This window comes from Podarcis filfolensis (genome assembly GCF_964270895.1).
Source record: "Podarcis filfolensis genome assembly, chromosome: 16".
NCBI classification, from domain to species: Eukaryota; Metazoa; Chordata; class Lepidosauria; order Squamata; family Lacertidae; genus Podarcis; species Podarcis filfolensis.
Genome location: NC_139620.1, coordinates 11,024,571 through 11,038,230, shown reverse-complemented (window position 1 = coordinate 11,038,230; position 13,660 = coordinate 11,024,571). Strand labels below are relative to the sequence as shown.

Sequence of the window (13,660 nt, the reverse complement as noted above, 5' to 3'; positions counted from 1 at the left end):
AATCGGAGCTCATGGACATATCCCATTTGGGCAAAAACACATAAGAGTAGCACAAGCCAGACAGGCCTGGAGAGCCATTTATGGCCCACAGATCTGAGTTTGTCTGGCCTTTTCCTGCCAGGAAATGCTCCAGAGTTGGCAACATTTTGAGCTAGAAAAGTGTGTGTGTCGGGGGGCATGAACCCTTCAACACAACTGGTACAAAAAATAGAGCAGTCCCAGCCTGACGCTTCCTTCATGAGTCAAACTGTTCATAAAATAAACCACTGTTCTTTATTGCTAATTTCTGTGCACAGTGAAAATTGGCAGACACGACAATGCCCTGAAAATTAGAGCCCCCCGCTGGGGGCAAGGACGACACTGTGACAAAGGGAGCTTTCTAACACTCCCATGCACACACGCATAGAGACGCAAAGGCAGGAATACTTCATTGGGTTGGGAAGGTGTGGTTGTGCAAGTCTGTGCTGAGAACGCTTTGGTATCTAGTCTATTGGCCCCGTGAATCTCCACTTTTGTAGTTGAAAAGAAGAAAAAAGAATAGTCAGGATTCTAGTCCCTGTGAACACTCAAATGCAACCCTGGGCTTCCGAAGATTACAGGCAGTGCTCCTGCACGTCAACGCAAACCCCAAGCCCTGCTATCAGATGGGGAGCTTTGATTTGCATAGTTATGTCCAATCACAGAAGGCAGGGTGTTAAATGCTAAATCTTTTGGGAAATTCCCCATAAAACCAGGGGAAGAGAAAAGGCAACGGCAATGTTATTGGACGGAAATGAGCTTACGCATTTCCCCTCTATCCTCCTCCATGGATGCAAAGAAGAGTCTGGAAACTTTTGCTCCTGCTTTATGATGAGCCGCAGTTTGTTGTTTCACCTGAACAAAACTGACCGAGTTAACACCTAGCTAGGGTTTAGGGTCCAGATGTCACGCTAAACTGTGGCTGATCAGAAACCACGAAAGAAGCAAAAGCTTCCGATCTCTGTGTGGCCACGCCAGAAGAGCAGATGGGAGAGATGGGGGCATGCAGCCAAGGCTTGCTGCAGCTCTTCAACGCTTGAGAAACTGTGGCTTGAATTTGGCCACTGTCTTCAGTGCAAGAGGGCAGCAACAGGAATCCACACTCGGAGCGAACAGAAGTTAACTGTCCCATTTCTGGGAATTGCTTTCTGCTACGAGGGGATGCCCTACAATTTTGGGGGACTGTGTCCCTGCCCATCACAAGACGCAGGAGTACCGAGGCTGCCAGATGCGGAACGGCAGCAGCCCCTATGAGAGGGAAGAGAAGAACGACCAGACGCAGAAGGGGAAAGCGGAGTGTGTGGCATTAACCAGCCTGGAAAGAAAAGGAAAGATCTCGGAGGCAGCATGTCTCTGTTACGCTGAGGCTACAAGCCTCTGCAGTGGGCAAGGAGGTGAGGAGTGCTCTTAGCTGAGTGAAGGTGGTGGGAGGCTGGCCGATGGGGCGGGAATATCCCCATATTTCCCATGTGCTGATTGGTCCGTGAACTGAGTATAGCGGTGACAAGGGGCAGTGCCTGTGGTTGCTGCCGCCTCCTTCCAAGACGTGAGCTCCGCTCTGCAGCCATCCTCAGAAGAGCTTGATGATGGATCTGCGCGATTTCCCCACTCCAATCCACTTGACTGCAAAACAGGGGGAAGGGGGGGTTTGAGAGAGAAACACCTTTATTTATCCAAACAAGGTTTATATACCTGTGTGTATAACCTTCAAAACCTCTAACTGGCCGACATAAAATATAAAACATACATTAATAGGACGGATGAAATCAGATGTTTAAAAACAAGTTGACCATTCCCGCCCCCGCCCCCACAATAAAGGGTTGCAGCCAATGCTAATCCTGCTCAGATATATTGAAATTAATGGACATGGCTAACTGAGATCCATTAATTTCAACGGGTTTACTTCTGGGATAGAACCCATACATTAAGAAGTAAAATACGCGTCAAATTCACGCATCTGGGCAGCCTTGCTTAAGCAACAAATGGAAAGATTTCGGAAGGTGAAAACGCCACAGGGAAGGAGGTGCTTGCCTATCATCAATGGGCAGGGCGTTCCAAAGTGTGGGTGCTGGAGTAGTTCCATTTGCACGGGCCACAACTCACCTGGCACCCCCAGATAATCCTCAATGAAGCGGATGTAGCCCTGGGCCTCGGGGGGCAAATCACCAAAACTGCGGGCCTCCTCGGTGCTGCACCGCCATCCTGGCAACACCTTGTATTCCACGGCCACTTTGTTGAGGAGCTCCTGGTTGGCTGTCGACGTCCGTGAAGGTGGGGGAAAGAGAAGCTCTTGTTAAATTTGGGTTTTCTGATTATGCTCTAAGCCGTCTCTGGGCATTCTTATTCATTACTAGCAATGTTATACCCGGGGTTGCTCAGAAGCTTTAAGAAACAAAAAAAATCAGTGTGATTTGGAAATCGGCAATTAAAATGAGCGCCGTTCCAAAAGGTTCCTTGATCTCCGGAATCGTCGTACAAAATCTGGTTGAAATCAGTGGGGTTTTGAATGCATGCATGCAGTTGGAGACCTTTTATGGCACTGGGTTGCAGTCAGTGCTAGTCCTACTCATGAGGAAACCCATCATACGTAGATACAACCCACTGTAACCAAATATGGCATGGATGTTCCTGGGGTCAGGGAGCAAGTTTTCATCTACATTTGGATACAACTGGATGCCAGTTTGAATGAAGATGGTGGGCTGAACCTTTCAGAACTGCACTTGTTTTTTGTTTATTTGAATTTCTAAACAACTCCAAGGATTAGGCTGTTATAGACTAGTATAAATACGGTAAATAAGTAACTGAGCACGCTGCCTCTGAAACTGAACCTGCAGCTATAACAGTCCTTGGTAGACCTTTCACTTCCATTAATTTGCCTAACTCTTCCTTAAAAGCTGTCCCAAGCCAGAGGTCATCTTGTGGCAGTGAGTTCCATAAGTTAACAATGAGTTATGTGAAGCAGTCCCTCCCCTTGACAGTCTCTCTCCGAAACCTGTTTTTCTCTACACCAGCCTCTGCCAACCAGGGACTCTTTAGCTGCTTTGGATTACAATTCCAATGAGCCCCAACCAGCACTCCTGTGATGGTAATTGTAGTCCAAAACAGCTGGAGGGCACCAGCTGGGGGGCAAAGGCTGCTCTATGCAGACTCCAGGACACTGCTCACCACTTTCCTCCTGTCTTCTGAACCAAAGGACAAAACCCGTAAGGGCCTAAACCAGCCATGGGGAACATGTGGCCCTCTGCACGTGGGTGGGACAACTCTGATGGGAGCCAGAGTCCAGCTACATCTGAAGGACTGCAGGTCCCCTGTTTGAGGCCTAAACTGTGAAGGCTAAAACAGCCTCCCTCCCATTGCTGACTGGCCTACAGGCTAGGCCATGGGTAGGCAACCTAAGGCCCGTGGGCCAGATGCGGCCCAATCGCCTTCTCAATCCAGCCCACAGACGGTCCGGGAATCAGCGTGTTTTTACATGAGGAGAAGGTGTCCTTTTATTTAAAATGCATCTCTGGGTTATTTGTGGGGCATAGGAATTCATTCATATATTTTTTTCAAAATATAGTCCGGTCCTCCACAACGTCTGAGGGAGAGTGGACCGGCCCCCTGCTGAAAATGTTTGCTGACCCCTGGGCTTGGCCCACAGCATCACCTGGGAAGTAAGGAATGCGTTTCTCATTCAGCCGGTACTCCACGCCCACTTTGATCTCCTCGAAGGTGTCCAGGATGTCCAGCTTGGTCACAGCTAGGCTGTGGAGCAGAGCAGAGGGCAACGGTTACAGGGTTATGAACAGCTTTCCAATCGCAACAGGGGCAGGCAATGCCTGTTTTGTCACTGAAAGCCCCATATGGGTGGAAGGCCAGGGGGCTGTGTGGCTATGGGCGGGGACCGGGGTGGAAGTTGGGTCATTCACACATAGCCATTAGCACACATGGATGTGTTAGGCGTTCGACCCTCGCTGTGCGAATGGTGCGTGGGGTGGCGGCAAGAATCTGGCGGTCATACCGAAGGCATCAGAGGACCACATGTGTCCAACAGGCTACTCACGTGCACCTTAAAATGAGCTTCTTCAGTTTTGGATTCCAGTGACACACTACAAAAAGTATAAACTCCTCTAGAACCAGGGCTGGGCGATATCCTGTTTTAAAGCCATCCAAGCTGGTAGCCATCATTGCCTCCTGAGGCAGTGAGTTCCATAGTTTAATCATGCGCTATATGAAGAAGAGGGACGTGGGTTGCGTTGTGGGTTAAACCACAGAGCCTAGGACTTGCCGATCAGAAGGTCGGCGGTTTGGTTTGAATCCCCGCGACAGCGTGAGCTCCTGTTCTTCAGTTCCTGCTCCTGCCAACCTAGCAGTTCGAAAGCACGTCAAAGTGCAAGTAGATAAATAGGTACTGCTCCGGCGGGAAGGTAAACGGCGTTTCCGTGCGCTGCTCTGGTTCGCCAGAAGCGGCTTAGTCATGGTGGCCACATGACTCAGAAGCTGTACGCCGGCTCCCTCGGCCAATAAAGCGAGATGAGCGCCGCAACCCTAGAGTCGGTCACGACTGGACCTAATGGTCAGGGGTCACTTTACCTTTATGAAGAAAAGCTTTGTTTTATTTGTCCTGAAACTTCCAACATTTAGCTTTGCTGGGTGTCCTCGAGTTCTAGTGTTGAGAGAGAGAGGCTTACGCGCTAAATCCATTGATCATGTGGGCGTATTTCACCAGCACGAGGTCCAGCCAGCCGCAACGGCGCTTCCGGCCTGTGGTGACGCCAAATTCTCGCCCCCGCGACTGCAGCTCCTCGCCGATCTCCTGGAAGACGGCAGAAAAGCCGAGTCATCAAACCACTCATGGGTAACCCAGTCTCCCCTTCCGCTGCAAAGTCTCAATCCTGTTCTGCCCCCCACAGCCCCTCAGGGAAAGACTCACATTGTCCTGTTCAGTGGGAAAGGTCCCAACTCCGACACGGGTGGTGTAGGCCTTCACCACGCCGTACACCTTGCCGATGTAATGTGGGGGGATGCCGAGGCCGGTGCAGACCCCTCCCACGGTGCAATTGGAGGATGTCACAAATGGGTAGGTACCTAATGGGGAGAGGAGAATCTTCACAACGTCGCTGAGCCAATTGCGGCCTGTAAGCAGTGCACAGAACCTGTGCATTGTCTCCAATGAATGCCACTTTTGCAACATACATTTAAAGCACTATAGTTCCCCCAAGAGACATCACCTTGCCAACAAAGGTCCGTATAGTAAAAGCTATGGTTTTCCCAGTAGTGATGTATGGAAGTGAGAGCTGGACCATAAAGAAGGCTGATCGCTGAAGAATTGATGCTTTTGAATTATGGTGCTGGAGGAGACTCTTGAGAGTCCATGGACTAACAAGAAGATCAAACCTTTCCATTCTTAAGGAAATCGGCCCTGAGTGCTCACTGGAAGGACAGGTCCTGAAGCTGAGGCTCCAATACTTTGGCCACCTCATGAGAAGAGAAGACTCCCTGGAAAAGACCCTGATGTTTGGAAAGATAGAGGGCACAAGGAGAAGGGGACGACAGAGGACGAGATGGTTGGATAGTGTTCTCGAAGCTACCAGTATGAGTTTGACTAAACTGCGGGAGGCAGTGGAAGACAGGAGCGCCTGGCGTGCTCTGGTCCAGGCGGTCACGAAGAGTCGGACACGACTAAATGACTAAACAACAACAACAACAAGTTCCCCCAAAAGAATTCTGGGAGTTGTGGTTTTTAAGGGTGCTGAGAGTTGTTAGGAAGCCCCTATTTCCTCACAATTTAACGAGCAACCCCTCTTCCTGGGGACCTCTGGGAATCATAGCTCTGCGAGGCACTGGCATAGTGTGGGTTGCCAGTGCCCGGGGCTACGCCAAGGCGGTGGGTGGGAGGGAAATGGAGTATGCCTGCCTAACAGTGTTTGTATCACCAACAGCTGCAGAGATAAGAAAAGAAGAGTCATTTCATTGTCTGGAGAGGTCACTTCCTGGTTCGCACAGAGAAGCCGTTTCCAATGGAGCCCAGCGATGGAAGAAGCACACAGCTGTATTGAGGCAGCACTAGGTGCTGAAATTTTGCACCCCCTAACAATTTTGCACCTGTGGCAACCGCCCTGGTGCCATCCTTCCCACCCCCGCAGGCTATGCCACCGCTGTGAGGGGAATAAAGGGTCTCCTGCATTCCAAGTGTTAAAATGAGGATGCTTACCAAAATCGATGTCTAAGAGTGCAGCGTTTGCTCCTTCGACCAGGATCTTCTTGGGTGGGCCATGCAGGGCTTTGTACATGAAATAAACACCGTCCTTCACCAGTGGGCGGATCCTCTCGGCATAAATCTGTCGGGTTTTGGTTTTAAAAAAAATGAGTTGCAGTTTTGGGCTCAGTCAAAGAAAGTTTAAGTCATGGGTAGGCAAACTAAGGCCTGGAGGCCGGATCCGGCCCAATCGCCTTCTCAATCCGGCCCGCAGACAGTCCAGGAATCAGTGTGTTTTTACAGGAGTAGAATGTGTCCTTTTATTTAAAATGCATCTCTGGGTTATTTGTGGGGCATAGGAATTCGTTCATATTTTCCCCCCAAAATATACTCCTGCGGCCTACAAGGTCTGAGGGAGAGTGGACCGGCCCCCTGCTGAAAAAGTTTGCTGACCCCTGGTCTAAGTCTAACAAAGTCTGAGTCATGCACCCAACACTCAGCAAGGATGGTGCCTGCCTAATCTCAATTGGGAGGGAGTTCCACAGGTTTGGGCCCATTGCATTGACTGCACAGCTTCTAGTAGTTACAAGCAGCGCCTGTAAGCCACAGGGGGTGCACCAACAGAGACAACCCCAGAGATCTCAGTCATCAGGTTGGGATATAAGGGGTCAGGTGGTCCTTAAGATATCTTAGAGCCAAGCTACTAAGCAGCTTGTAGTTTAACCTGGCTCAGTAACACACAGGCAGCCAGGGCAAGCTTTTAAGCAACTGAGTCAATATGCTGTCAGTCTAGCTGCAATATTTTGCACAAGATGGAGCTTTTGGACCAGGTTTAAGGGTAGCTCCACGTAGAGCCCAATGCAATAATCATGAATCACTGGAGGCATTCTTTCCCAGTAGTCACGGACCTACCCCCACCCCAATAATCACCTTCAATTGCTGCAGCTCAGCCTCCGTGTCAATGTTGAGAGCTGGGTATGTTGTTTTGTACTGCTGGGCCAGGACCCTGAATCTAAGAGAGGGAGAGAGATTGCTGCTGAGTCAGTTGCACTCCCCACCGATCGCCATTGTCATTTATTTGCAAGCGACCTTTCAATCATTAAACCATGCTCGAGGCGGCTTATAACACCCAAAACAACATGCTGTAGGCCGTACACCACCTTGCCATTATTTTATGATTGAAAACAATATTAAAAACAATTTAGAACAACTTAAAGACAATAGACAAATGAAAACTTCTCAGCGGATTTATGACGCAGTTAAGCAATCCTCACCGGTAATTTACAATGATGCCTAACAATAATCTTTTCCACCCATCAACTCACTTCTTGGAAAACTCGTTAAAATCCGCCAGGAGGTCACAGATGCGCAGGCCGGTTCGGGAGGCCTTGGAGGAGTAGGCTGGACCAATCCCTTTCTTGGTGGTGCCAAGGCTGAAAAAAAAGTAACCAGAGGGGCACAATACTTTTCACAGGAGCAACCAGTATATGCTGCAAGAATGAACCCCCCCCCCACTATCGTGACCAGTTCTAACTTTGATTTTGTAAATATACATTAGGAGCCAATCTGTTTCTCAACATCCTTGTTTTTCTTTGTGCAGATGGGGGCTTTGAGTGCGGCATCCCTGGCCGTGCCTGAGAACTGCAGGAGTCGCCAACCTTTCTGGGCCAGTGGGCGCATTTGGGATTTTGAGAGAGTGCAATTGGTGCCAGTCACAAAATGTGGCATAATGTAAAATGGCTGCCACAGGGTGTGGCATAACACAAAATGGCTGCTGTGGGCCTGTGGCGTAACACAAAATGGCTGCCGTGGAAGTGTGGTGTAACACAAAATGGCTGCTGTGGGGTGTGGCCGAATAAGGAACAGGGCAGCAAAACTGTGTAGGCATGCCTCCCATTCATAGGAAAAATGCAGCTACAATAGACACGCTCACTCAAAGTCAGAAGCTCTTTGCACCTCTCCTTTATTTAGAATGGCATCCAATGAAATGTGGGAATGTTTAAGAGTAGGAGGTGTTCTGTGTAGGGGAGGTTCAGCCACTACAAACAGGAACTGAGCAGTAAGGGCAAAATGTCTCTCGAATGTTGTGGATTTTAGAGGGGATATTTACAGAGACATTTTGTGGATGCCACAGGAGGTTCTGGAGGACACACGGCGACCTCCGATGAAGAGTGTGGGTTTTGTACGGGGGAACATGGCATTCCATGTGCAAACATTGGGGAGGACTATAGCTCAGCGGCAAAGCATCTGCCTGAAATCCTGGACAGTTGCTCCCAGTGCCAGTGAAGGAAATTCTGAGCTAGAGACAGTTCCCCATGTTCCTATGTGTATGTTTGCATTTTATAACAGTTAGCTCAGCTTATTTGGGATTGGGAGGGGAGACAGCTGTGTACTGAAGATGAGGGAGCAAAATGGAAGCAAACTTTGGTCAAGGAACTCTGGTTCAAGGTTTAAACAGGCCTGGGGTGCCTTGTTCTGAGGGAAGAAATGTCTATGACTGCGTGGGCTCTTGAATGGGGGAAGAAGAAATGCTGACTAGGCCTTAGTTGAGCTGAGATCATGTACCACCGGGAAGAATACATGATCTGTTTCTCCTTGGGCCTAGCAGGTCTGAATGACCTTCACGATGCTCGAGAATACCTCAGTCCCCAAAACAATGGAAAACTATTCCTGCAAGTTTCTACCACCAGGCTTGTCATTTGTCAGTACAAAGCCGAATCTTAGTGAGCAAAAAGAAGGTGACAAGAGAAAAGATTGAATCAGGAAAATGGGGAGACGTAGATTGATAAAAATGAGATGGCACCTCAGTTGTTACAGCTCACATCTGCACCTCCTGTGCTTAATTTTACTTTTATATAGCTTCAGTTTTGCTGGTAAATATTTGCTTTAGAGCTCAACTGGCCTTTTCCCTATTTTCTATGAGAGAAAAGGGGATTTCCTGTTTTGAGTGTGTCCCTCCTTCAGATTTTGCAGCTACTCCTTGCCTTTTTTTTTTCCTGAGCCAGCCTTTTAGGCAGGCTCATGAACAGTTTTTGTCACATACACATCACACATTTAATGTGCGGAAGGAAGGGATGCTAAACAGTGACTGGAACCACAACTGATGACAGGTGGAGCCAGAGCTAACAAAACGCAGCACCAGCTAATTCTAGTTTTGTCCCCCATCTTTCTCTTCCTCCCTGCTGAGTTTTACAAGGGGCAATGTGGAGACTCAGGAGGAGGAGGAACCTGATAGGTGGGCCCGCCCCCCAGCCTGATTTTAGATAAGAACAGAGGGTTGGCTGGGGGCAGACTGAGGTTGGTGGGGCAGCACCCCATATGCCTTAATGGACCAGCCTCCACTAACATCAAGCTACAGAAGAGGACGAGAGATGGGACTTCAGGGCCTCTGCTCTGAAAGACCAGCGACTTTTGACTCGACCTGTCTTGAAATCTTTCCATTCCAGCTGGTCATTATAAGAACTCCGTAACTAAGAAATAATGTACTGAGTTTGCTTTCCTTCCTCCCAAGCTCTTTTCCTTTCATGTTTTGTCTTTTAGATTGTAAGATGAGAGCAGGGACTGTCTTTTTTCAAATGGATCTGTAAAACTACTCTGGGGGCCCTTTTAGCTGAAAAGCAGGGTAACGCTGCTTTAAATACATAAATAGGCAAGTTTCATAGTCTTCAGCCCATGCTAGATCTGTGGCAAAGCTCAAATGTATATGTGATAACAAGGGACCTTTGCAACAGCACTATTACCAAATACCAGTGTGGCAAAGGGTCACTGTTTATTTAAAGCAAGGATGGGGGACCTGTGGTCCCGCAGATGTTGCTGGACCCCGACTCCCATCAGCCCTGGCTATTGGCAATGACGCCTTAGGCTTATGGGACTTCTGGACTACAACTCCCATTATCCCTGACTATGAGCTATGTTGGCTCGTGTTGATGGAAGTTGGAGGCCAAAGGATCTGCAGTCCTGCCCTAAAGGACAGAGTGCCCACAGAGACAGAAATAGACTGTGCACCCCTTGCCCAACATGCATGCCCGTGCCTACCCTGGGTGCCAGCAACCGATGCTACGCCACTGAGCCACACCCCCAGCACCCCACTTACTTCTTGCCACCCTGCAGCTGCCTTTGCTGTTCCTGGATTCCATCCACAGCCTGGTGGAAGTTGAACACTGAGGAAGACGCAAGATGACAGATATGTCGGTCTCTTTCTAACTGTTATTTCGCTCCCACCACCAAATTCCTCCCAGGACACTCACCCAGATGAGCACGGTCGGAAATCACCGTCCGAGACTCCCAGCCTTCTAGCCCTGTGGAAACAGAACACTTGTGGCTTTTAAACATTTCCATCTCTTGGCTCAACAGCGCTTTCTATTAGTGGACTTTCCATTAGACCACAATGGAAAGCCACATATAAAAGGGACAAAGGTGAGGGCTGTACCCTAGCCATGCAGCACGATGCACACACACTTTTTCCTTTTCATTTCCCTTCTTTAGATCAGGTGTGGAGAATCTCAAGTTGTTGTGTGGGGGGTGTCACTCACCTGACCCTTTCTTAAGATTCTTCTCAGCTTCCTCAAAGAGTCCTGGCAAGTGGATGACAACACCGTTCCCTGAAAGGGAAGACAACCTCTCATTTATTTATTTAAATGGTTCGTATGCCTCTTAATTCATTTGAAAATCCCAAGGCAGTTTTACAACCGAAATTAAACCGACAAATAAAGCATTACAAAATACCCAAATTAAACATTTCAGGCCCAAGTCAAATGTAAAATACACACTTTAAAAAAGCAAAATGGACAGGAAAACAAAATGTTCTCCTGAAGATAAAAACATAGCACTGACAGAGTGATCTCCTTAGCGCTATGTTGAATTCCCCCCCCAATATGAATATCTAACTTGATGGATGTGCCGTCTCCTGTCTTCAGCCACAAATACACACAAATGCCACCGGCCACCTGAATGAAGCTTGCAGACCACAGTTTGGGAACCCAAATTGATCTAGAGCAATACAGTGTCCCACAATGAACAACAGAGTCACTCCCTTCCCATCTCTCTCCCAGATAGGGCTATACTTTATGCTGGTTCAGTCTCCCATGCCGAGTGGTGTCCAGCAACTTTTAAATACACATAATCCGAACCCCAAGCACCCAAGTGGAAAGAAGGGTGGGGTTTTGGGGGGAAATCCCTGTCTAGGGACACCAAGAGAAACGGGTGAAACTGCAGAAGGAGAATATCCACTGCGGGGATGGGAAAGAGTCTATGCAGGGTCAGAAGCCACCCATTTGGTCACAGCAGGGATTTGAACACACATCCCCAAATCTGCCCCCTCACTGCACCTGATTTGGCTGCCTGTCACAACCGTGGCAAGCACACAAGATTCCTTACCAATGAACGACGTGGCATTGTGGTTGATAACCCCACTGGGCAAAAGGTGGAAATCATATTCAACCGAATCCACCACAACGGTATGGCCTGCATTATTGCCACCCTGCAGAGACACACATTGTTACTAAAAACAGCAACACTTAATTGGCGGCATTTTTAATTTGTTAACAGCCTGTAGGGTATGGTTAATTGGGAGGCAACTAAACAAACAATCCACTTTTGAAGAGTGTGTTTTGGTGGGTTTTTTTTTGGAAAAGTGATATATAAATGCTTACAGATACACAAACAAACTGAAACAGAACTGGGTTGTGCTGTTATAGGAGGGGGAATTGTTTATTTTGGTAGCAAAATGAAATAGAAATATTTCAGGTTTTTGAAGGGCTATCACAACGTAGATGGACCAAACTGATTTTCTACTGCTCCAAAGTTAGGGATGAGAAACCTGCAGCTCTACAAGTACTGCTGGACTACAGCTCCCAGAACCCGTGACGACTATGTTGGCTGATAGGAGTTGGAGTCCAGCATTATCTGGTGAGCCAGTGTCCCTGCTCTAGGATAAGGCAGGCAACCTTTGGCTCTCCAGATGTTGCTGGACCACAGCTCCCATCAGCCCCATTCAGCACAGCCAACAGTAATGGGTCCTGTTTGTTAACAGCGTCTGGAGGGCCAAAGGTTCCCCATCCCTGGAGTGAGACCAGGTTCAAATTACAAGAAAGCACATTTGAACTAAACTTTAGGGAGAACTTCCTGACATTACACAGCCTTGGAAGGTGGTGGTCTATCCTTCATGGTAGAAACCGGGTGTCCACCTATCAGGAATGCTTCAGGCAGATCGTTTTAAGCTCATAAAAAGAATCCTGGGAACTGTAGTTTACCCCTCAAAGAGCTACAATCCCCAGTGCCCTTAAACAAACACAGTCCCCAGCATTTTTCTTGGGTGTGTGCTTTAAATGTAGTGTGTGGATCTGCCCCAGATCACTTCTGAGGACCCTCCATCCAACTTTAGGATCCTAAACCAGGGTCGGTGAGGGGAAGCTGCGTCCCTCCAGATGTTGCTGGACTCCAGCTCCCGTCATCCCCAACCGCTGGCGTTGCTGGCTGGGGCTGATGGGAGTTGGAGTCCAAGAACACCTGGAGAGCCCCAGGCTTGCCACCCCTGTCCTAAGCAAGACCCCCAACACCACCCACCCCCACTGCCCTTGCAGGCCTCTCTTCTCGTCTCTCACCTGGCACCTGCAGACGAGGTCCGCGTCGAGGCTGAGCAGGTCGACCACCTTGCCTTTCCCCTCGTCCCCCCACTGCGCCCCCAGCACCACCGTCACGCGGTTCCCCTGGGGCCCGGACCCGGAGGGAGCTGGGGCCGCCCCAAGCCGGGGCCGCTTCTCCTCCGGCCCGTCCCCACCTCCGCCTCCATTCAGCAAGCTCCCGGGGGTCGCCGCGCTCTCGGTCCCCGCCATGTGCAGAAGCAGCAGCAGCAGAAGTAGCGGCAAAAGGAGAGGAGACGGAAGCCAACCCTAACATGGCGCCGCCCTAGGTGGCCTCAGCGCCAGCACCCAACATGGCGGGGGAAGGCGTAACGACCCACCACGACCATGGCCCCGCACCGCCAAGATGAAGATGAGCCCATAGAGATACGAAAAGAAAGGAAAAAATAGAGGGGGGGCGGAGAACCTGTGAGCCGTTAGGACTCCGACTCCCATCAGCCCCAGCCAAGAGGTCCAGCGGTCAGGGATTATGGGAGTTGGAGTCTAGAGTAACAAGATGGCGCTTTCTATTCTTTTTTGAACCTGCTCGTCCTTGTATTGTAAAATATAACAAAGTAATAATAAAACTATTATTGATTGATTGATTAATAATAATCCCCCGCCCCTCACCTTAAGGTTCCAGAGCGGGTTACAATGAAAGCACAACATTAAATACAGTTTAAAATCATTTATGAAAATTTTCTTCTGTTGGTCTCCCAGCCAAAATTCCCTCGAGCTAAGATGGCGGCGTCCGGGGCAACCTCAGCGCCAGCACCCACGATGGCGGCCACTCCCCGCTTCTCAAGAACATCACTGAAGAGCCCGCCAAAGCAACATCGAG

At 49.2% G+C, this 13,660-nt stretch overlaps 1 protein-coding gene across 1 annotated transcript; it reads right to left on the bottom strand.

Moving 5' to 3' along the window:
- Positions 1-254: 254 nt before the first annotated feature.
- Positions 255-13,368, bottom strand: LOC310751743 (adenylosuccinate synthetase isozyme 2-like). Its single transcript, XM_083591319.1, has 13 exons — positions 12,802-13,368; positions 11,576-11,678; positions 10,732-10,800; positions 10,447-10,497; positions 10,293-10,359; positions 7,525-7,632; positions 7,130-7,211; positions 6,215-6,341; positions 4,934-5,088; positions 4,692-4,816; positions 3,668-3,765; positions 2,122-2,271; positions 255-1,641 (listed from the first exon to the last, which is right to left on the bottom strand). The coding sequence occupies exons 1-13, from the start codon at positions 13,030-13,032 to the stop codon at positions 1,589-1,591; spliced, it is 1,419 nt and encodes a 472-aa protein (XP_083447445.1). The 5' UTR covers positions 13,033-13,368; the 3' UTR covers positions 255-1,588.
- Positions 13,369-13,660: the final 292 nt, after the last annotated feature.